Below are 22,351 nucleotides of genomic sequence, written 5' to 3'. Positions count from 1 at the left end.
CTCCTCCCACCGCCGGGACTCGAACCCGGGACCCGAACCCCGGAATCGGGGTCCGGGTCCCGGGTTCGAGTCCCGGCGCTGGCCCTTGTCCCACCCGCACAACCCCAGCCCCCGTTCCGTCTCCCAAGAAAAGGGGAAATTATTCCCTGAATTCCCGCCCCCCCCCCCGACACAGAATAGCCTTCAGGAAGGTGCACGGGGCCAAGCCAGAGCCTTCCAACAGACCATTCACCAATTCACATTTAACCCTCCAGTACTAGGTCACTGGGACAAAGGCTCCCCCCCCTCACCCCAAAAAAGAGTGCCTGCGTGAGGAAAACAGGGCAGAGCACGTTGGAGAGTCGTGAAAGGAAGCACCCGCTACGCCTGACCGCAGGGAAACGCCTCCCGCAGAATTCCTCCGGAGGCTGCCAGGACAAGTCTTTCATCCCGACGAGTTTCTCCCAGGAGTGTGGGATCGTCACGCCCAAGCAACGCGAAGCTGCGGGCCAGCAGCGAGCTTTCTGCAGGACAGTTACCGTGCCACAGCTGGCCCTTGTCTATACTTGTCCTTCCTTGGGTCTCAGGCAGCCACGAACTATGAGTTCTGGTTTTTTAGGCTGACCTAGCACACCAGCTTGGTTGATCCAGGCAGTAGTATCGGCTTTAAACAGCCAGTTGGAAACACAACACCCTTTCCTGTTCCCACTGAACAAACAGGACCAGAAAATTTTTCCCCTCATTTGAATGGTTCAATTAGGGGGAAAAAACCCCACTGAGGCAATTTTTGTTACAAGTCTGTATTTCTTCCAAAAATAAATATATGAACGGACTGCTCCAAACCCGAGACCAGGAGCCAGCCTGTGCTCGACAGGAGCAGAACCAGTACAAAGGCTCTGCAACAGTCTCTGCTCAGCGTGACTGGGCGCTGAAGCTCTCCAGAGCACTGTGTGACGCCCGGACAAACGCCATGTCCTGCCTGTACTTCATGGCAGTGGGTGGCTGGCGCCTGAGCAGCTGGTCACCACTGTCCTTTGGGTCAGGGTCATCGTAGACGGTCGAGATGAGGATGGGAGTGTCCCGACGGGGCTTCTTCACCCTGCTGAAAGTTGGCAGTTTCTCCCCGTGGTACCTGGAGGGACGCAGGAAATGTTTGGTGAAACATTGCTGAGGCAGCGGGACACCCCTGTGCGTCCCAGCTCATTTCCGTCACGTGCTGCAGGGGAGAAGTGGACTGACACAGGGTCATAAGGACTCTTGTCCTGTTCCTGGCTGTGAGATTGCTCTAGAACAAGAGCCGGCCCTCACAGTGAAACGCAGCACTGCACAAAGCCTCCAGAAACCCCACAGAGAAGGCAGGGGTGAGGTGCACAGCTACAGCTCAGGTCACTTGGGCTTTCCCCACCAGAATACTGTAGCAGAGGTGACCGTCAACCCTCAAGCACAGCTCTCCCCTCTGTATTTGTGTCCTGCATGAACCTGCAAATGGTTCCAGTCCCACTCTAACACCATAAGCTCCTCTAAGGAGCACTGGACCATCAGGAAGAGCAGCATATCTAGCTCTGGAGCACTGTGGCAGGCCCTGCCACCAGCTGTGCAGAGAAAGGCAGATCCCTGGGACAGCCTTACAGTTCTGGCTCACACTCTGCTCCTTTTGCAACCAGTTAGCTGCTGCATCAACCCAGAGAGCCCGGGCACAGGCTGGCAGGGCAGGGTTGGGTACTTACCCCAGCCCCCTCTTGCATCTGGGGTTCTGACCCTCGTTGTCCAGAGCTTCAGCCATTCCAGAGTTGCTGCTGCCAAGCCCCAGCCCCTCTGTCCAGCCCTGCTGCTCCAGCACCTTCCTGCCAAAGCCCTGGGAGAGAGGAAAAGACATCACAGAGTTGCCGGACAAAGCCCATTCTCATCTTCCCAGTACCCTCTGCCCGCTCCCCACACCCAAGGGCTCTCCTCTCCCTAACCCATCCCCTGAGCATCCCCACCACAGCCTTTCCTGTCCTGCCCCATCCCCTCCCAAACACGTATCCAGAGCTCACTTTGGTGTATCTCTCGAAGGTGCCGATCTGTTGTCCTGAAACAGACCCATCTTCCAAGCCGTCCCGGAGTCGCTGTTCCAGCCACATCTGGACCGAGTCCCGAGCATCCTTATCACCTCCATCTAGGGAGAAAGAAGCAAGAGTCAGAGCAGCACAGCTCAGGAAAGCTGTTCATTACTGTCATTTCCCCCAGAGCACCACGCAACAAGGAAGCAGAACCTGTTCTTTTTGGCAACTCTCACTGCCAGACAAGAAAAACGTTTAAAGTACACTGACGTCTTGGACGCTTTCAAAGGATGAGAGCGCCAAAGAGTTCCCCACTGCAGAAATTCTGCAGGGTCAGAATTTCCCAACCTGATTTCCTGGGGGTAGGTTTCAGTTCAGATACCTTTGTCATAGTAGATGCTCATGTCCACATCCCAGTCATCTGCAGTCTGCTCATCAAAGTCTGCCAAGAGAAAGAAAGCATCAGATTTGGTGATGGTTGTGGAAGTCTGACACACAAGAGCTGTTTGCTGGTGGCCCAGGTCCATATTTTCCCTAACAAAATGGAAAGGAAATGGTATTACAGACTCTGTAAACCACAGCGCTTACACAACAGGCTGCCAGTAGGACCACTGGGGTCTCCGGCGACTGGACTGAACCACTGTAGGTTTTGTGATCAAGGGAAGGTTTAAAAAGTGCCAGCAAAATGCCCGTATCTGTAGCTGATCCAGAATGCTCATACAGGGTTATACCTGATTTACCTGCAGGGCTGGGGGCCCCTCAGCTCGTAGTGGTTAGTTTGTGGTTCAGCAACACAAACATCAACGTTACCTCCATTATTCTCCTGCCAGTACTGAGCGTCTGTGTAGAAGACAAGGCCAGAGCCGCCTTTCTCCCACTTCAGCTCAATCTCCTCTTCAAAGAGCCGCTCCTCCACACGGTCCTGCTTGGTCACGTCCTCGTGCAGAGCCTCGTGTCGCTCCCACTCCTCACAGGTATCATTGTCCTGCAAAGGAGTCGGTGAAAGGTGGGTGACACCAACAGCACACAGCCTCTTCCCTGATTCCCTGACCCTCACGGCCCATCGCAACACCTTCCCTATGAAACAGCTTTGTCGACAGGGCTCGTCTCAGCCTGCTGTTTTCAGGCGCTAACACGACCGGCACTGATGACCTCATTCCCCTGACTATTGCCATCTTCAGAGTCAGCAGACAGAAGTGGTGAAAAATACCACATCACACCCACTTCACAGCATGCTTTCAGCAGTGTGCCCAATCTGTAACGCAAAGATGCCCATTTAAGGAGCAGGTGTGTTGTACGTAAAGTCAGCACTAGCAACAAATTAATTCCACTCAAGTTGATCCCTAAAGAGATTGTGTCAGTTCCAGTGAAGCAGCTCACTGGCACAGACACAGATCAGACTGACAGCTTTATTGCTGCCTGCCCAGTTCTGGGGCAGTGCCCTCCAAGGAAGACATTAACCAACTAAGGAACAGCCAAAAGAGTGAGTAGAGATCCAGGAAACAGAGCCTGTGAGAAACAGCTAGAGGAGTCTGTTTAGTCTGGAGAAGAAAAGACTGAATAAAAAGTTTGTGAAGGAGGGAACAAAGCCTCCTCTGTGTCCGCTGTTGCTAGGAGAAGCTAATGGGATAAAATTGCAGCAAAGATTTGGCATCTAAGTTAATTCTGGCTTAGCAAAGAACGGGAATGGCTTGCCTCAGGATTGTGCTGCCTCTGTAATGACAGAGGTTTGTGAGAACAGGCTAGACAGGCGTCTGTCAGGTGGAGGAAGCGAGATAGTCTCCGGAAAGCCCGCCCAGCCCAGTTTTCTAGGAGTCTTTGTCACGAAAGCCATTTTTCTCAGAATGCCTAACTTCAATCACAAGAGCATTCAAGGTCAACCATTTATAGAGCTCCATGTGTTGTTTCCAGCACATGAACGTGTTCCCCAATCTCCAGTCACCTCATTTACAAGCAACAGCAGAGCCGGGCCAATCTGCCAGGCAGCAGGGCAGAGATCTGCTCCCACAGCACCAGTCTCAGCCGTGTTCACTCCTCTGGACCGAACCTTTTGGACTCAACCCCTACAACCAACTTGATTTGGACAAGCAGTTTTGGAGGCGTTAATGCCCAGGCTGTTCGTGCACCAAGGGGCTCAGTGCACCACGACGTTAACAACTGTACTTTTAACACCATTTTTAGACAAGCGATTTATGCAATACAATTATAAGATTAAAAACGAGCTCTGAAAGAGCTATATCCACCCTCCCAGCTTCACGGCTAACCTTGGATGTTGCTAGAAAAATTGACTTACGTCATCCGAGTGCGACTCCTCTTCCTCCTTCTCCTGCCCCTCCTCATCTTCCTCAGTGCTGGCTGGGTGAGTCACCTCAGATCTTGCCACAGGCCCCTCTTCCTCTGTGATCTCATCCCCTGCAGCAGTGTAAACTCTTTCTTCTTCTATAACTGTCTCAGTGTCCTGGTATTCAAAAGGCACATTCCCATACCTACGGGATGAGCCTGTCTTTGGAAAATCCAGCTGCAATTTCTTGATAATCCAGGGAGGTAGCCTGCAGGCCCGGATCAGCTCCAGAAAAACTTTCAGGGGGGTGCCCACATTCCCGTAAGGCATGAAGGAAGGGGGGTTGAACTCGGGCAGTCGCTTCAACTCTGATTCTGTGACAGATTCGCCTGCAGCTGTCTTGTCCTCGCTGCAGGGAAACAACTCTGTGCCTGGAGGAGAGAAGGAACAGTTCTGTGGGGGAACACACACTCAAACACAGAGGAGTAAATAATCAGGCTCCAAACCAACTCTTATAGAATCATAGAATGGCTTGAGTTGAAAGAGACCTTCAAAGGACACCTAGCCCACCTCCCCTGCCCTGGGCAGGGACAGCTCCCACCAGCCCAGGTTGCTCCAAGCCCCATCCAATCTGGCCTTGAATACCTCCAGGGATGGGGCATCTCCCACCTCTCTGGGCAACCTGGGCCAGCGCCTCACAACCCTCACAGTCAAGAATTTCTTCCTGATATCTAGTCCAACTCTCCCCTCTTTCAGTGTAAAACCATCAACACCCCCGTCCCATGGCTCTCCTCCCTGATCAAGAGTCCCTCCCCAGCTTTCCCATAGCCCCTTTAGGCACTGGAAGGGGCTTTGAGGTCTCCCCGGAGCCTTCTCTTCTCCAGGCTGAACACCCCCAACTCTCTCAGCCTGTCCTCCCAGCAGAGGGGCTCCAGCCCTTGGAGCATCTTCATGGCCTCCTCTGGACCTCCTCCAACATGTCCTTCTTGTGCTGGGACCTCCTGAGCTGGAGGCAGCACTGCAGCGGGGGATCTCCCCAGAGTGGAGCAGAGGGGCATAGATTTAAGGCACTAAGTAAATTCCATGAAGGGGTTTAACCAGCCGGTGCCCACAGGTTGCCTGCTGGGACCCGCGAGGCTGGGATCCGGTGCCCAGCGCGTCCTCCGGACCCTTCCAGACCCGTGAGGGGAGGCCGGGCCCGGCCCTCCACCGATACCCGCTCGTACCTGTCCCGGGGCTGAGGCGGACCCTGCGGATGAAGCAGCGGCCGGGCAACGAGGCGCCCCCGGGCCCGACCCAGCGCTTGCCCGAGTACATGCGGACGAAGCGGCGGGCGCGGCCGGGCTGCACGGCCACCAGGCAGGAGCAAGTGCGCGGCGCCGCGGCCTCCTCGCTGCCGCCCGCCGGCGGGCGCTCGGGGCGGTGGCGATAGTGGAAGCAGAGGAAGCCGCCGGCCTCTACGAACTGGCTGAAGTAGGCGCGGAGCTGGGCGGAACGCAGCGCGGCCGGGATGCCGCTCACCAGGCAGTAGCGGGCGGCGGCGGCGGCAGTGCCGCCATTACCGGCGCTACAGCTGGGGGCCGCCATCTTGCCCCAGCGGGGCGACGCGTCACGGGCAGCTGGGCGCGTCGTGATGACGTCGTCTTCCGAAAGCGCGTAGTGGGCGCCCCCTGGTGGACGGGGAACGCGCTGCAGGTGGGCCGGGGCGCGGGGTGTGGGGGGGTCTGGTCTTGTGGCCAGGCCTGGAGCGGGGGACATAGGCCCTGGGGGAGTCAGGAGGTGGCCAGGCCCCAATGGAGGTGACAAGCCCTGAGGGGGCCAGGCCCTGATGGGGGTCACAGGCCCTGAGGGTGTCAGGGGGTGGCCAGGCCCCAATGGAGGTGACAGGCCCTGGGGGTGGCCAGGCCCTGATGGGGGTCACAGGCCCTGAGGGTGTCAGGGGGTGGGCCAGGCCCCAGTGGAGGTGACAAGCCCTGAGGTGGCCAGGCCCTAATGGGGGTCACAGGCCCTGAGGGTGTGAGGGGGTGTCCACGCCCCAGGGAAGGTCACAGGCCTTGGGGGTGTTGAGGGGTGGCCAGGCAGCAATAGAGGTCACAAGACCTGGGCACAGCCAGGCCCCAAGGGGGGTGTCAGGCCCTGGGGGGGTGTCAGGGTGCTGGCGGTGTCCAGGCCCCCCCAGTGCTGTGCAGCCTGGCCTTGTGTGAGGGGTCCTGACCTTGCCCTCTTGGTAAAGTCCCAGCACTTCGCATCCCTCGACAGAGGAGTGGCCCTGCGGTGACAGACCTGCCTCACAGGCAGCGCCATGGGTGGGCACCATGCTGGACAGGGGAGCCCGCAGCGATACCCTGTCCCCAGGGGCTGGTGGGACTGGAGGCAGGATGGAGACAGGCAGCGGGGCTGTTGGGCATCCCATGTGCCATGACTCAGGCACGCGTCACTGCGCTGTGTGGCTCAGGTCTGCCCATGGCTGGTGTGGGCCTGCGGAAATCATCCGGTGACTCACACGCTCCCTCCCTGTGGAAAATGGCTGTCATGGGGCTGAGATCACCTTGGAAGCTGTCCGTCACCATTCGGCAGCAGCGGTGAGAGGTGGAGGGACAGACTGACAAAGCAGTCCTTCGCCTGTTGGTGGCTGTGTGCGTGGCCAGGTGAGTCAGAGCATCCACCTCCAACATCACCGATGGGCCAGGAGCCCTCGGGGCAAGGCTAAACGCCTGGAGAAACGCACAAAGCGTGGACGGGCTGCGATCCCGCTGCCTCTGCGAATTTCTGTCTGGTGGGCACACGGAGGGGTTTAATGCCGTCGGGCTGTTCATCAGACAGCTCTGACATCGCAACACTCCCTTCCCATGGTGAGGCAGACGAATTTTTATGGAAAGCCCTTTTTCCTTCGAGCGTCTTTTCCACCCCAGGCCTGCAGCCAGTTTTTCTAACCCCCCAGAAACTTAACACCACCTCTAAAAAGTCACCACCAGGTTCCAAAATGTAAAACATTTTATTAAAAAAATAATTTACTGCATCTTATATACAAACAGCAAGAACGTTCACTTATAAAATACTGACATCTAACGTGTTGCAGAAGCTGCAGGCAGGAGGAGCAAGCTTTCCAGGTGTGCTACGTGCGCACCTGGCTGTAACTCAAGGAAGGGACATTTGGTTCTGCCACTAAACCAGCTCCGCTCATCTCCGCAGCATTCACAGCTCGGGGTTCACTTATTGTCTCACAAACGAGATAAGCCCACAGCCCAAGATGATGGGCAATAAGTTTAGGCACTTTTAGGTAAACCCACTGCCCTGCGAGCAGTTCTGTTGTATTTCATGGCATTATGGAGAAAAGATAGAATCTAAGAAAAGGTAGGAGGGGTGAATCTGCATACCCTGTAAGATTTAATACTCTGGCTTTTTTCCCTCTTGGTGCCTGAGGAAGATCCTCCATCAATATTTCTAATATTTCAAGCACAGTAGACAGACCAAGACTTCACCTGGAGCTAATTCCATAATGTTTGCATTCGGCAAGCAATCCCCCTGCAGACTTATTGTGCCTAAACACTGCAGAAGCAATCTCTTAGTTGAGGACAAACCTCATCTCTTGGAGTTAACAGCAAAATGCACATTGATTGAAATGGGACCTAGGATTCATTGAGTAAAAACTGGGACCAGGCTCTAACCTGACCTGTTCTGTGGTCTTTTTGCAGGTGGCTGAGCCGCTCTGGCTGCAAACAGGGAAATAAACTCCTCACCCGCACACGCACTCCCTGAAATGGAGACCGGCACAGGTGGAGCAGGAGCTGCTGTAAACATCTGCTGAACCAGAGCTGATTCTCTGTGTGTTCTGCCGCAGCCTGGCTGAATCCTCAGCCTCAATCCTACTGAAACGCACAGTTCCCTGCAGAGTCCAGAGTATCTGTCTGGCTAAATCCCCGCTCCCAGATTTGCTTTGCTGCCTGGCAAGGCGTGGGGAGCATCCACAGGGCCATCGGCCAAGCGCGGCTGCTCAGCACGCCATGCGTGCTGCCGGAGCCAGCTGCCTGATGGTTATTTCATACAGCATTTCCACGATGAGCTCAACAATGTCCGCATTGCCGATGATGGGTCGGAAGAAGAGATCCGTGATGAGGGCAGGAGGGATCGATTTTAAGGTGGAGGAGACTAGCAAAATGCGGGCAAAGCGGCCCTGGTCCTCGGGGTGCAGGGGCTGCAGGACCTCCTGAAGCGCTCTCTGGGCTTCCCGCTGGAGGCTCTCGATATACAGGGCGGCTTTCAGCCCAGGAACATCTGCCGAGGGAGAGGAGGAAAAGCCGGTGATGAGAGAGGCTGGAAAACAGCCCCAGGTTTCTCCCATTCCCATCCTTCCCCTTCCCCATTTTTCAGAAGGGATCTCTGAGGCTACACTAATGAGATGTACTCAGCACTACCGAAATGTAGCTATTCCAGGGATGCTGTTTGAGGGAGGAAAAATTAAGTGGGGAAGCACATGCTTTACAAAGTAAATCCCAGGGTACTTTATTGTCTGCGGGACAGGCAAAGGTCTCTGGCTTTTACCACTACATTTGACATCGCTCCTCCCCACTTCCCCATGCATTTGATAATGATCGGTGTTAAGGAGAAGGTAACCAGCCCACCCCGCTCTCATGTCTGCCTGTGCCCTGAATGTCTCCGAGCCAAGAGGTGCACATTCAGATGCTGAACTCACTGGGATTGAAGAGAATGGCTCCCTTCAGGTAGGCGTATTCCTTGGGGCTCAGGTCCAGCCTCCAAAAGGTGTTCAGGCAGCACTGCAGCCGCTGCACGGCAGCCAGTGTGGGCTGTGTCCGCTCAGGCTCCTGCTGTTTACTTTGGCCATCGAGGAGGATCTTCTTGAGCATGCTGGGGGCCGGGGTCTCCATCACCTCAAAGGTCACCATCTCCTGGACCAGTCCCAGGAGGAAGAGGGGAACCCAGCAGCTGTCCAGCAGCAGGAGTTGATCCTCTCGCGGCAGCAGCTGGAAGGCAGGGAGGTTTTTCATGAAGCTGATGGTTTTTACCAGCACGTTGGAGGCCGCCTGGCAGGTGATGTGGGGTGTGCGGAGGCAGACGGTGCGGCGCTGGTGGCAGAGGCAGCGCTGGTGGGCTGGGCTGCGGCCGCCCCGGCTGTGGTTGAGATTCTGACTGAGGAGGGTGTAGAGGATGGCGGTGTGCTTGTCTTCGCTGTTGCACTGGCACCTCTCACAGTCCATGTCCATGCTGCTGGTGGTCATAGCTGAGCCAGGCAGATGAATCCTCAGCAAAACTCAGCTCCTGCTACAGAAGACGGTAGAGAGACGTAAAATCCCTCCCAAATCTCACCGTCCTCCCAGCTCTGCCAGCCCACAGCTGCTCAAACCAGCTCTTATAAGGCTGGGCCACCAGTGAAACACCCCTCCACAGCCTTGACCGCTCTGTGATTAAGCGGTCCTCATTAAAAAAAAAAATAAAACAGACAGCCGTCCCTGGGCTGATTGGCTGGGGCAAACACGTTCTCCATATGGCGTCAACGGCCGTTTTCTCAATGAAGCAGCAGTGGCACGGGGAGGGGGACAGTGGGTTGGGTGGCCTTATCGTGATTACCCAAACAGTATAAACAAAGTCATTAACCCGGCCTGTACCATGGCACCAAGGCCCCATGCTGTCATCAGGCAGGTGTCACTGCCAGGAGGTTCACACACAGACACAGAGGGCACTCGTCTGGGCCCTGTGTTCAGCAGCCTTGGAAAGAGCAACCTGGAAGTCATTTTATCAGCGGCTGTTTGCCTAACCTTGCTGACAGGAGACTCGTGTTGTTACGGTCAGGGAAGAGAAACCCAGTGAACCGGTGGACTGTAGCAGTCAATCCCAGGCAGGGCCCATTGGTTTGTATCTCTCTGAGGAAACACAGGTCAGGGGAAGAGCAAATTCTCAGATTTTCACCTTGAGTAATAAGGTGGATAAGGAATTGGCTGGACAGCCGCAGTCAGAGAACTGCAGTCAATGGCTCAATGTCTAACTGGCAACCAGTGACAACTGGAGTTCCTCAGGGGTCAGTACTGGGACTGGTGCTGTTTAAGATCTTTGTCAGTGACACAGACAGTGGGACCGAGTGCACCCTCAGCAAGTCTGCCGACAACACCAAGCTGTGCAGTGCAGTTGACACGCTGGAGGGGAGGGAAGCCATCCAGAAGGACCAGGACAGGGTGGAAAGGTGGGCCTGTGTGAACCTCACGAAGTTCAACAAGGCCAAGTGTAAAGTCCTGCCTGGGGGTCAGAGCAACCCCCAGCACAAACACAGGCTGGGTGGAGGATGGATGGAGAGCAGCCCTGGGGAGAAGGACTTGGGGGTGTTGGTGGATGAGAAGCTCAACAGAAGCCGGCAACGTGCACTCACAGACCAAAAAGTCAACAGCATCCCGGGCTACATCCCCAGCAGTGTGGCCAGCAGGGCAAGGGAGTGGATTCTGACCCTCTGCTCTGCTCTGGGGAGAACGCCCTACAGTGCTGCTTCCAGCTCTGGGCCCCCCAACATAGGAAAGACATGGACCTGTTGGAGCGGGGCCAGAGGAGGGCATGGAGATGCTGGGAGGGCTGGAGCCCCTTTGCTGGGAGGACAGGCTGAGAGAGTTAGGGGGATTCAGCCTGGAGAAGAGAAGGCTCTGGGGAGACCTCAGAGCCCCTTCCAGTGCCTAAAGGGGCTCCAGGAGAGCTGGGGAGGGACTCTTGATCAGGGAGGGGAGCCATGGGACAAGGGAGGAAGGTTTTAAACTGAAAGAGGGGAGAGTTAGACTAGATAGAAGGAAGACATTTTTTACGTTGAGGGCAGTGAGCCCCTGGCGCAGGTTGCCCCAAGAAGCTGTGGCTGCCCCATCCCTGGAGGTGTTCAAGGCCAGGTTGGACGGGGCTTGGAGCAACCTGGGCTGGTGGGAGGTGTCCCTGCCCATGGCAGTGGGGTGGAACTAGATGACTGTTAAGGTCCCTTCCAACCCAAACGATTCTGTGGGTCTACAACAGAACTTGCACAGCAAAGCACAGTGGAAACATTTTTACCTGGTATTGTTAGCCGTTGACCAGCAGAAATTGAGGCAAGAATTGAGGAGCTTCTCATCACTGACCTCTGGGGGGCTGGTGGCCGGGTGAGGGATCCCCCCCCGGGGATGGCGGTGCCTCGGCCGGGGACAGGCCGGATCCAGGCCTCGGCCCGCCATGGGGGGACACAGGGCCCAGACAGGCAGTCTCCATGGCAACCTGATCCTGCACCTCACGTCCCGCCTCCCTCCGACGGATTGGCCGCGATTTCGGCCAATCATAACGCCCCTCCGCGCCTCTCTCTTCGCGGATTGGCCGGTAACAGGAAACGGGTGCGTGATTCCGTTCGCGCCACTTCCGGTTCCGGGCGCCGGCGTGAGGGGCTGAGGCGGTCGGTGCGGCGGCGGCGGCAGCGGGCAGGATGGGGTTGAGCGCGGAGGAGGCGGCGGAGCAGGAGGACCGTTTCGACGGCATGCTCCTCGCCATGGCCCAGCAGCACCAGGGCGGCGTGCGCGAGGTAGCGCCGCCGGACCCGGGAGCGGGATGGGGCGGTGGAAGCTTTTCCCTATTCCCGGGGTGGGGGAAGAGGGGCGGGCGGCGGGCCCAGGGGGAATGAGCCGAGGTGGCGGCGGCACGGCTCTCCCCGGGTCCCGCCCCGCCCCGGGCGGTGCACATGCGGCACGGGAGGCACGTGTCGTTCCCGTCCCGGTAGCGGCGATAATGGAGAGCGCAGAGGACGCGCTAATTAATTAGTGTGAGGTTAATGAGGGGTTAAGGACCTCTGGCCTTGCACCCCGGCTCCTGCCGCCTCCGGGCTACCCTCGTGCGGGCCCCCAGCACTCGGTCACAGCAAAGCGAAACACCACAGGGGAGGGGCCGAGTCCCTCTCCCCGTTTCCCAGCGCAACAATCTGGTAGCGGCCCCCCGAGACCCGGATGGGTTTAGGCTCGACCATGGAGTGTGCTTGAACGTGAACGTGGCTCCCCTCCTCGTGGCTGGGGCTCTGCAGACTTGGTGGGGCCTCTAGGGGTCTGGGTGCTGACCTGTGGCAGGGCTGGAACATCCCACGTTGGGGCAAATGCTAATAACAGCTCCTCGTGTTGTGGTGAAACCTTTGAAATACTGACAGGACAGAATTCCTGGAGAAAAAAAAAACCCAAAAGATAAGCCAAGTCTACTGAGAATATGGATTTCCATAGTTGGGGGATGCCAGTTCACAACTGCTAATTCACTGGCGGTATCTGTCAGGCAGGAAACAAATTTTAGTCTTTTGTAAAAATAAAGAGGCTGTGGAGCTGGGAAGGGTGAGTATGCACACTGTGATGCACTGGTTTAGGTGTGCTAAGAAGCAAAATATGGTATACATGGATATCTACGTACATATGTATATATGTACATGTATACATACATATATACCCAAATTCCTGCCTTGGATCTAAAGAGCATCTTGGGGTATTGAAGTAGGTGTACCACCAAGGTGACCTGATAACAAACCGCTCGCCTTTCCTTCATGTAAACCACACAGATTCCCCTTCTGAAAACTGGGCATCCAGGAGTTGGATCTCCACAAAAGCCATGGGATATTTTCTCTGGGACGGATTTCAGTACAATCCTGGCACAGACACAGATAGGGAGTACAAAGAATAAAGGCTGCTTAAGAGACATGAAGTGGCTTGGAGTGATCTGGTCTCATTGCCTTTTTTATTTTTTTCTCTCCTCCCCTTCTCCCCCCACCCCTGCCCCGTTTCCTCTGCCAGCTTGTGAACACGTTCTTTAGTTTCCTGAGGCGTAAAACAGATTTCTTCACCGGTGGAGAAGACGGAGTAGCAGAGAAGGTAAAAAAAAAAAATTCTCAAGCTTATATGTCCTTTAAGTTACATGCCACCCATGTCTGTGCCATGCTAAGACTTCCCTGCCTGAACAACTCGAAGCATTACAGTGCACTTGGGGACTAGCAGCCCATGATGCTGATGAAATACATCACTTGAGCAAGGTAATAACGAGCTGCCCCTATCTCAGGTGAGGCATGCACAATTGCTTGTTCGAATGGTACCGATGGTGCAGGGTTTTTTTGCCATGCTCTGGCCAAAGGCTTGTTTGGAAAGCAAATCTGGCAGACACAGTGACTTAACGGTGACAGACACCGCAGTGTTGATAACCCCAGGTTACCTTGTTTGTTCATCTCAGAAAAAGCACAAAGTCCACAGCTCTGCATATGCAGCTGCACCTTTGTCTCGGGGTTACGGTACCTGTACGGAGCAAGTGTGCTGGGGAGCAAGCCTGGGGATCCGGGCAGCCTCATTGGCAGCCTGAGCATCTCCTATTCAGCAGGTATTCCTCACCCAGCTGGAGACCTGAAAAACTAAATTGTTTCAATGTTGGGAAGTAAGAACCAGAGCATTCAAGCACAAACTGGCCAGACTTTCCGAAGATTTCTTGCTTGTACTTACCAGTATAGCAGCTATTCCCCTTCCTGGATATTGGAACTCCACCAGCAAAGCAGGTACTGCTGCTGAGTTTAATGTTTTAGGGCAGATGTTAATTGCTAACACAGTGTGTAGTGTACTCTGTCTAGTCTCTAAAGTGGTAAAACTAAGGCAGGTAAGGGATGGGAAAGTGGATGGTTTCAAGGTAAGAAAGATGAAGCCTACTGCTGCTTTTCTTAGACTAGAGAGAAATCTCCCCAAATTCCTGGGGACTGTGTGCTCTCAGGGAGTAAAACCCTCAGTAGCATTTCAGAGATGAGCACTGGCTGGTGCTTTTGGAGGTCCTGGCTACTGTTGGCAATTCCATAGCAAGTCCCTGTCTGTGCCTGTAAAAGAAAAGCATTTGTGTCATTGGGTGGTATCTGTTAAAATGCTTTATGGTCTTCTGAAAAGGTGTTCAATACAGAGTCTCTTGACACCATAGTAACCACAACAAAAATTGAAGAAGCTGCTTCCCCAGACCTGCTCACCCTTTGGCATCAAAGAGAAGAAGGAGAGGGTGGGAAAGTCCTTGTGTTTTATGAGGTGGCATTTGAGAAGGCCTTGTGGTGTAGAGTGAGGGGGATGTGGTGGTACGTTGAGAGAAGTGCGGTGCGTGCACACTGACAAGCTCGGGCAATGTAAATAGTTTGCTCACAGTGGATCATCGAACAGAGGCTGGGAGATGCACATCTTGAATTCTGTATCCTAGGAGACACTGGACTCGCGTTGTGTAAATAAATCTTGCTTTCCCCTTTAAAACAAAGCAGAAATACTTGGTGGTTGGTTACAAAACTGCAAGGCCTGGATGCTTTGAGTTGCTCTGGAAAGGAGCTGTTTCCCCCAGGGTATATATAAACCAGTACCCGAAACCCCTGTCTGAGAACCCTCTCCACTTCGATTCCTTTTCTCAGGTTCTGTCTATATCGTTTTCTGGAGCAGACTTCAGTTTTCATACGTGCTGCTTTGCACAGCGCCGCTGGTGTTATCAACCACGGGACAACTGCTCTGGCTTCCTGCCTGTGTACTCAGCTTTCCCTCTGAGCAACACGGCCGTTTGCATCAGAGACCTTGAGATTTTGCTTTTCATAGTCACAACAACATGATAATTCGAAGCAAAGATTTATGTAGGAACCTGCCCCTAAGTGTAAAACACCGAGCAATTGGAGAAATTTTGTTTCTCTGTTATCTCCATGGAAATACACTCCCTGTGTAAGGAAGAACTAGGAAGGGCTACATTTAAATATTTTGAGGTTTTCCCTACTCTGGATTTTCAGTCAAAAGATTAGAGTGAAAATGAAGGGAAGAATCACAACATTTGTACGACTAACAAATGTTCTTGTGCTCCTCAGTAGGCAGTCAGTTGGCTTCATTTGGGTTTGAAAAAGTGGTGATTTTTTAAAACCCTTTGATATGTGTTCCTGTCTTTCAGCTGATCACAGATACCTTCAACCATCACAACAAACTAGCTCAGAAGGAACGGAAAGAGAAAAAGGCTCGTCAAGAGGCAGAGCGGCGTGAAAAGGCAGAGAGAGCTGCGAAACTTGCTAAAGAAAAGCAAGAAGCAAACGAGCCAAGGATTAAGGAACTTACAGATGAGGAAGCAGAAAGGCTGCAGCTGGAAATCGACCAGGTGAGAGCGGTGTCTGGTGCCTGCAGGTACCATCCAGGTCATCTCCTCTGCTGGTCTGCGTTTGGCTCAGGTAGCAGTGAGTGGTTAAAATGGCTCAAGGGTTGTTCCTTTGCAGTGTCTGGACCACCAGACTGGTGTGCTTCGAAATTAAATTAGCCTAGGTCAAAACATTGCATTTTCATGTGGATTCTCCCATAATTCACTTTGCCTTTCTGCCTTCAGCAAGCTCTCGATTGTAGCGACACCCTCTGCTACAGTCCTCAAGGTGTGAGGACCAAAGGATTCTTCCCCTCGGCAATATTGCTTTCCTCTAACGCTGTTCTGTTCGAAGGGCTGAAAATTCCCTATCAGTCTTGAGTATAGTACTGAGTCCTGCTCTTTAGATTCAGCTGAAGAGGCTGAGGCCACCTAGTGTCAGATCAGCAAGTTGCACAAAGTGCCGACACTTGCCTGAGCATGTTCATTCTCTTTTTAAAACAGAAAAAAGAGGCACAAGGACAGGTTAACAGTGTCCCGGTGAAACCCTTGGAGGATGATGGTGAATCTTCGGATTCTAACAAACAGGTAAACCTCATCTAGGGACTTTATTTTAGTCTGAGAGGAATAGTTTTTCTTTGCACAACTATGAGAACTACTGTAAATGTGAGGGAATACGTTGGCAATACACACTTAATTCCCAGAGATTTCAGTGGAGGTTTTCTTGTGTTTTGTTTTCTTGTGTTTTGTTTTGCTTTCCTTTTTTTTTTTGTAATTATGTTTTAACAGAAACACCTATTCATTTCGGGCTAAATTTATGTGAATGACAAATACGCGCAGCTGACCCCAAATTCTTATAAACTCCAAGTGAACTGTTGTTACAAGAGATATATGGAAACTTGTAAAGCTTCTTTCTTTACACTTTAAATTGGTTGCTTAGGGAACAGATGACGAAGAGGAAGATGAGAAGGATAAAGGAAAACTTAAACCCAACTCTGGCAATGGAGCTGACCTTCCAAATTATAGATGGACACAGACTCTTTCAGAACTGGATGTAAGTATTGCCTCATTACCAGGATCCAAGGAATCTGAGCTAGGGAATAAGTTGCGGGTGCTGGTTGGAACGGTGGAGCTGATGCCCTGTATCTCTCTTGCCTGTGGAAGGTTGTTAGTTGTACTTAAAGGCAACATTTCAGTAGCTGTGAGAGAGCTCGATAAGTAAATAAAATGCCCAGAAGCTGTAGTTACCTTTGCCAAACCTTGTTCTTGTTTAAACAAAACATTAAAATCTGCTTCCTTTTTTATGATCCCTTTGAGGTATTGGCCATCCTTATTCTTGTATCCTTTCACCTCCTGCTCAGTCATTTCCCCGAGGAAAATACTGTGTGCTCTGTCTTATTCTGGTGAAACCAAGGCAAAAAGTCTTACAATAGCAGCACAAGAGGGTAAGGAGAGGCTTCACTGCTCAGCTCCTCAAATCTGATCTTTGTCTGGTCCAGCTGGCCATCCCTTTCAAGGTGAACTTCAGGTTGAAGGGGAAGGACGTGGTGGTGGATATTCAGAGACGGCGCCTCAAGGTTGGCCTGAAGGGCCATTCGCCTGTCATTGATGGAGAGCTTTTCAATGAAGTGAAGGTGGAGGAGAGCTCCTGGCTGATTGAAGATGGTAAAACAGTCACCGTGCACCTGGAGAAGGTAAAGCAGAATGAATCAGGGAAGATTCAGGCTTGTCTGCCTCTTCCTTGGTGAAACAAGAGTCTGTCGAAACTTATAAAGGCCCCGGGCTTTGTCAGCTGAAACAGAATTGTGCTATGCTTATCCTTGGTACAATGTCAGCGATGCTATTGGAAGCAGAGTCTTTCAGGTTCCCCCTGTTTTCAGCCTAACTTCTGCTAATCTGGGATATCCAATTGATTGCTCAGCAGTTCAGGAAAAGCTGGAAGGAAATCAGTCATTTTCAAATTGTTCCTTAGTGGAATAATGCCGTGTTTTGTTATCTGTTAGTGACATGAAAATCGAGGAGCAGACCTTATTGTGTCCCTTCTGGGCTTCTCCTGGTGATTTGTTTGTAATCCCATTTATGTCATGCCAAATGTGACATCTGACGTGCTCTTAGATTTTGCAGTTGTGGAAATTCAGGCTACCCAAAGTGGCTTGGAATGAAAGTAATACCCTTTATCCATGTTCAGATTTTACTGAAATTTAGAAAACTGTCAAATAAAGTTTGATTCCAGCAGCTTTTTCCTGTGACTGAGACTTAAAATTCCTAGAACAAGCCTGGGAAAAATAAAATATTTTTTGCCTCTTCATTCCTTCAGATCAACAAGATGGAATGGTGGAACAAACTAGTCTCCACAGACCCAGAAATCAACACCAAGAAAATTAATCCAGAGAACTCAAAGGTAAGAACCCTCCCAGTTTTATTGAATTGAGCTTTCTCATAAATATGCTCACACTCGGTTCATGTTCAACTTCTATGTCTTCTTTTTTTTACCGGTGTAAAACCAATACTGGGAGTACTGCTGCGTATGATGCTGTCATATAACATAAATGCCCACCAAACTTTAAATAAATGAAACTGAGTCTTTAGATCAGTGTCTGTATAAGTATTTCTGCAGGTTGTGCGCACAGCATAGAGTAACCTCAGTGTATTAATGTTCTCTGCAAGCAGGGTGTGTGTATGGGTTGAGACAAGTTATTCCAATTTTGATAGAAGTCTTTGCTTTTAGTTGTCAGACCTGGACAGTGAGACTCGCAGTATGGTGGAGAAAATGATGTATGATCAACGACAAAAATCCATGGGCCTCCCCACATCTGATGAACAGAAAAAGCAAGACATCTTGAAAAAGTGCGTAGACCTCATTATTTTGTGGGTATTTGCTTTCCCAATCCCCTCTCTTCCTCTTTGACACAAATACCTGAGCAGAAAACAGGTCGGTCTTCGATCCTACCTGTGTTCACATCTACAGTAACATAGTCATTAAATTGTTGGCCAATCACCAGTGTCTATAAAAGCCCGTGGGGGTAGAAAGCATAATGGGAAATTCTGGGAATAGCCTAGCTCTAGAATTGTCTCAATCTGCTGATTTCAAGTCCGGAAAGCATGTTTGGGACTGGAGGTGCCATCTCTACTGAACTTTAACATCACCTTGATTGTTTTCTAATCTCCCTCTACTCAGTAGCCGAGATAATCGCCCCTCCCTACACACCTGCCACCAGACAGCTGTCTCCAAGCCAATAGCACTTTTATGTCTTTATTACCCTGTTTGGCATAAACGTACCTTGGCAGGGAAATTACTCACGGAGCTCCCAAGGCCGTTTGGGAAGGCGGGGAGGCAATTCTGGGTCACGCAGCTGCTTCAGCAAGGGCAAACCCGCGTCTTAGGTCAGGATTGGAAGGAGGATTAGTGTAGCAGGGCTCACTCCTTTTCTTTCTTGGCTTATCTGTAGCTGCAGAAGCTTCACTGAGCAGTGCACCGGGTACAGCATAGGGTGCAACTGTTTTAGAGCAGAGACCAGAGTTCCTTAGTGCCTGTCTGTTATTAGAGTGGGAGGTAGCCCGGTAGCCCTTTCCTCCTGGGAAGTCGACGTGCAGGATAACTTGTTGGCAAGGTCACTCGTTCGGTGCTCTGGAAGTTGGGCTTGCGCGTGGATTGGCTGTTAAAGAACGGATAGGAAGTTTAGACTTTGTTCAGGCCAAAGTAGACTCGGTGACACCCAGGTGGGTCCTAATCTCTGCCAGTGAAGCCCTCCTGGCTGCTAAACAAGGACGCGAATTCCCGCAGCACATATTTCCGTGGAAATGGAAAGTGGAAACGCTGTTGTGGCGTTTCAGGGGAAATCATGAGTTGAGAGGACTGAGGAAAGGAAGAGGCCTGCCCTTACTTGCACTTTCTGTGTGAATCCTCTACGTGGTTACTTGTATCCCTTGGTGAACTGCAGGGCAGAGGAGGAAGCCAGGACCTCCTGTGTGCACTAATCACTCCTAGGCACAGCGTATTGTTCTCGGAACTTTCTGATGTGGCAACCTGAGTCCAAATAGTCCTATCTGCTGGGATTGCAGTCCGTTTGAAATCAGGGTGCACGTAGCCTGAAACCAGATTTCTCTGGTCACGTCCTTCATGAATTTTCACTGTCGCAGCACTGGAGATATTCCTCGTGTCCCCAGTAATGCTTAAGATCACAAGTTTGAGCTTAAATTGTAATCTGCCCTCACAATCTCCCCTCTGCCCCACAATCAGTGTCGTAGCTGCTACGTGTCTGTCCGAGAGGTAACAGTTAAAGGGTGTGTGTTTGATAATTAATAACTCCCATGTGTCTGGACTTGCTGACCTTGATGGTTGGTAGGATTACCGATACCACTGACCCGAGGAAAAAGTGTTTGTAGTATGGGGAGTGTGTCCCAAGGAGCTCAGAAAAACAGTCCCTGCTGTGGAAGGTGTGAGAAGGAAGCAAATTTGATGGTGCAGGAAGTAGGGATGCCTTACCACCCCCAAACAGAGCTGTTCTGTGGCTCCTGCTGACTCATACCAGAGCTTTTGTCTTTGTTTTCCTTGCAGGTTCATGGAACAGCATCCAGAAATGGACTTTTCAAAGGCTAAATTCAACTGAGCCCACCCCTTCTCCCCGCCTCTTTCAGTCAGCCTGTCGAATGGGGCAGGATACGCATCGCCGAATATGTAGGGATCCCTTACCTTGGGCAAGTAACCACTTCCAGCGTCCCCACCCGAGCTTGCTGTGGAGGCAGCTTCGTGAAGTAGTCCTCACTTGCCCTGTGTTGAGCAGAACTCAAGGCCACAGAATTGTCCTGCAGCAGCTCCAGTCGGACCCATCTGCGACAGCCAAGCGGCAGTTAGGAGAGAAGGAGGGGTTAGAGCAAAAAGAGTGTTAGGGCTACAAGAGCCAGGCTCAAGAGTTTTTGGGACGTATCCTTAATGTACTGCTTAGCTTAATCTCCTGGCCCTTCAGAGCTGCTAACGCTCTCTTTGCTGTTTCAGTTTGGCAGCAGTTACTCCTGAGCTTTTCATCCCTTCCCCTTGGCTCTCCCATGAAAACAAGGGCCTGTTTATTTTGTGAAATAATTCTCCTTCTGCCTCCTTGGGAAAACACCAGTCTAAAAAAACAGCTATTGCAGTAGAGACAAACTCTGCTCCTCCTTTCTGCTGCTTCTGTTCTTGCTAGAAGTGGAACAGACTGAGCCCCGCAGGGCTCAGGAAAGGGCTCCCATCACAGCTGGAGCAGTTGTCCTGCTGTCCTATGGCAAGGGAAAGCTGGAGAGTCTGTGGTTGTGGGCAAGGGAGAGGATGTAGGGGGTCGCTGGGGGTGCTGTTCTTGCAGGGAGCGCGTCTCCTGCCCCTTTTCCAAGAGCCTCTCTCCCTGCTGACGACTGACAGGCATCGCTGCATTCTCTTCTGACCTCCCGCTGACAAGTGGCATTACTCTGCATGTTCGTATCTTTGTTAAAACTGCAGCGTAACATAAAGAAAATAAAAAAGTGGCATATTTCCAGGCAGAGCGTGTGATTTCTCCGGCAAAAGGGACCCAGGCTGCCTGCGCAGGCTGGGATGGGAGCTGGGAGGGGGCAGCGCCTGTGAACGAGGGTGCTGGGGGGGGGTCTGCCTGGCTGTGCTGGGGGTGATGCTCTCTGCAGCCGCCTGTAAATGCCTCTCGGGCTCTCTGCCCTGGGCTGATGTGCCTTCCCCGGCCCAGGAGAGGCAGTTGGAGCTGCGGGTCTCGCTCAGGAGTGCTGATGAACTCCGTGCCCAGCTTGCACGCTCGGGGATGACCGAAGCTCATTGCTCCAGGCTCTGCTCTCCACGTAGCAGCGCGTGACTGCGCTGAGGAAGCCACCCTTGCCCCAGGTCTGCTTTACAACAAGCTAACGAGGAAAATATCACGAAAGCTCGGGCTCCTGTCAGTCCTTATCAGGCTATCCCCAATCCCTGCTGCTGGTGTTCTTGCCCCCGCTGCCCCAAAATGTTTCCGCCTCCTACCAGAGGGAGTGAGCATAAACGGCTGAAAAAAAAACCTCCTTGGGCAAAGTCCAGCCTGGCATGTTTGGTTTGTGTGTCTTTTTTTTTTTTTTTTTTGAGTAGTAGGACATTGTTTGCCTTTAGTCTCCCAGTTTTACAGGCTCTTGGAGTCAAAAAACAGCACCCACCCAGTTGAGCAGTGACCTTGTGGGCGAGCAAGGACCCAGGTCGGGGCAGCTGCCTCTCTTCTGGACTGCTGGATCCTCCCACTTGTTCATCTTACAGTTCACCCTGCACGCGTTTACTGGTATCAGCTTTGGCCCTGATAAACCAACGGGATCTCTCATTACTGTAAAAAAAAAAAAAAAAAAAGCCAGATTCTGCTGGTTCCATAGGCCCTTAGCTCTGGAGCAAGCGTACTGGCCGGCATCTGGGCTGAACTGTGGGGTGGGTGAGATGGAAGGGCTGAGCTGCTGTTCTGGGGGTGTGACAAGTTTCACCCCGTTCTCAGCTATGTCAGAGCTTTGCTGCTGCTCCCTGGAGTTACCGGAGATCAGGGGAGATGGCCGGGCTCTGCACCTGCAGCGGGATCCGCAGCCGGCTGCCAGCCCCTCCTAAGAGGCAAGCACTGGCAGGCACCAGGGCGGCAAACAGGGACCGTGTGTGGTTCATGGCACCACCCCAAACCCATCCTGCAGCTTTGTTATTTCCCTGTTACCGCCTCAGCCCTGTAATCAACACCAGAAACCCCGAGTCTGACCTGATCACAGAATCATCAGGGCTGGAAGGGCCCTCTGGAGCTCCCCCAGTGCCACCCCCCGCCACAGCAGGGGCACCTCCAGCGGTGGCACAGGACACCTCCAGGCGAGTTTGGAATGGCTCCAGAGGGGGAGACTCCCCCCCCTCTCTGGGCAGCTGTGCCAGTGCTCTGCCGCCCGCACAGGAGAGAAGTTCCTCAGGTTGAGATGGAACTGCCCATGGTCACATTTG

General features: G+C 52.6%; 3 protein-coding genes across 4 annotated transcripts; 1 reads left to right on the top strand and 2 right to left on the bottom strand.

Moving 5' to 3' along the window:
* Window positions 1-771: 771 nt before the first annotated feature.
* GPATCH3 (G-patch domain containing 3) lies at window positions 772-5,895 on the bottom strand. Its single transcript, XM_082494308.1, has 7 exons — window positions 5,529-5,895; window positions 4,315-4,733; window positions 2,832-3,006; window positions 2,404-2,463; window positions 2,016-2,137; window positions 1,707-1,834; window positions 772-1,111 (listed from the first exon to the last, which is right to left on the bottom strand). The coding sequence occupies exons 1-7, from the start codon at window positions 5,887-5,889 to the stop codon at window positions 892-894; spliced, it is 1,485 nt and encodes a 494-aa protein (XP_082350434.1). The 5' UTR covers window positions 5,890-5,895; the 3' UTR covers window positions 772-891.
* Window positions 5,896-8,296: 2,401 nt separating this feature from the next.
* Window positions 8,297-11,505, bottom strand: NR0B2 (nuclear receptor subfamily 0 group B member 2; the record flags this gene model as incomplete). The annotated part of the gene is made up of 3 exons (XM_082494069.1): window positions 11,338-11,505; window positions 8,996-9,582; window positions 8,297-8,577 (listed from the first exon to the last, which is right to left on the bottom strand). The coding sequence occupies exons 2-3, from the start codon at window positions 9,537-9,539 to the stop codon at window positions 8,297-8,299; spliced, it is 825 nt and encodes a 274-aa protein (XP_082350195.1). The 5' UTR covers window positions 9,540-9,582; window positions 11,338-11,505.
* A 182-nt stretch (window positions 11,506-11,687) lies between these two features.
* NUDC (nuclear distribution C, dynein complex regulator) lies at window positions 11,688-20,893 on the top strand (the record flags this gene model as incomplete). 2 transcript variants are annotated; one of them, XM_082494053.1, is made up of 9 exons in its annotated part: window positions 11,688-11,833; window positions 13,074-13,151; window positions 15,214-15,414; window positions 15,895-15,978; window positions 16,331-16,444; window positions 16,890-17,084; window positions 17,708-17,791; window positions 18,119-18,237; window positions 19,949-20,893. In XM_082494053.1, the coding sequence occupies exons 1-9, from the start codon at window positions 11,738-11,740 to the stop codon at window positions 19,998-20,000; spliced, it is 1,023 nt and encodes a 340-aa protein (XP_082350179.1). In that variant the 5' UTR covers window positions 11,688-11,737. The 2 variants fall into 2 exon arrangements, with proteins under 2 accessions (XP_082350179.1, XP_082350178.1); XM_082494052.1 differs by lacking the exon at window positions 19,949-20,893 and having other exon boundaries at window positions 18,119-18,298.
* Between the last annotated feature and the right edge of the window lie 1,458 nt (window positions 20,894-22,351).

Source organism: Vanellus vanellus (assembly GCF_965231255.1).
Source record: "Vanellus vanellus genome assembly, chromosome: 22".
NCBI lineage: Eukaryota > Metazoa > Chordata > Aves > Charadriiformes > Charadriidae > Vanellus > Vanellus vanellus.
The sequence above is the reverse complement of the archived record's forward strand: the minus strand, read 5'-3'. Positions and strand labels throughout refer to the sequence as shown.

What these genes read in the sequence shown, in the direction of transcription:
- GPATCH3 (XM_082494308.1), bottom strand. Translation starts at nt 5,889, where the DNA reads ATGGCGGCCCCCAGCTGTAGCGCCGGTAATGGCGGCACTGCCGCCGCC. An exon ending in CCGCCTCAGCCCCGGGACAG is followed by an intron (nt 4,734 to 5,528) that starts GTACGAGCGGGT and finishes TCTCTCCTCCAG; the next exon opens with GCACAGAGTTGTTTCCCTGC. An exon ending in AGGAGTCGCACTCGGATGAC is followed by an intron (nt 3,007 to 4,314) that starts GTAAGTCAATTT and finishes ACTCCTTTGCAG; the next exon opens with GACAATGATACCTGTGAGGA.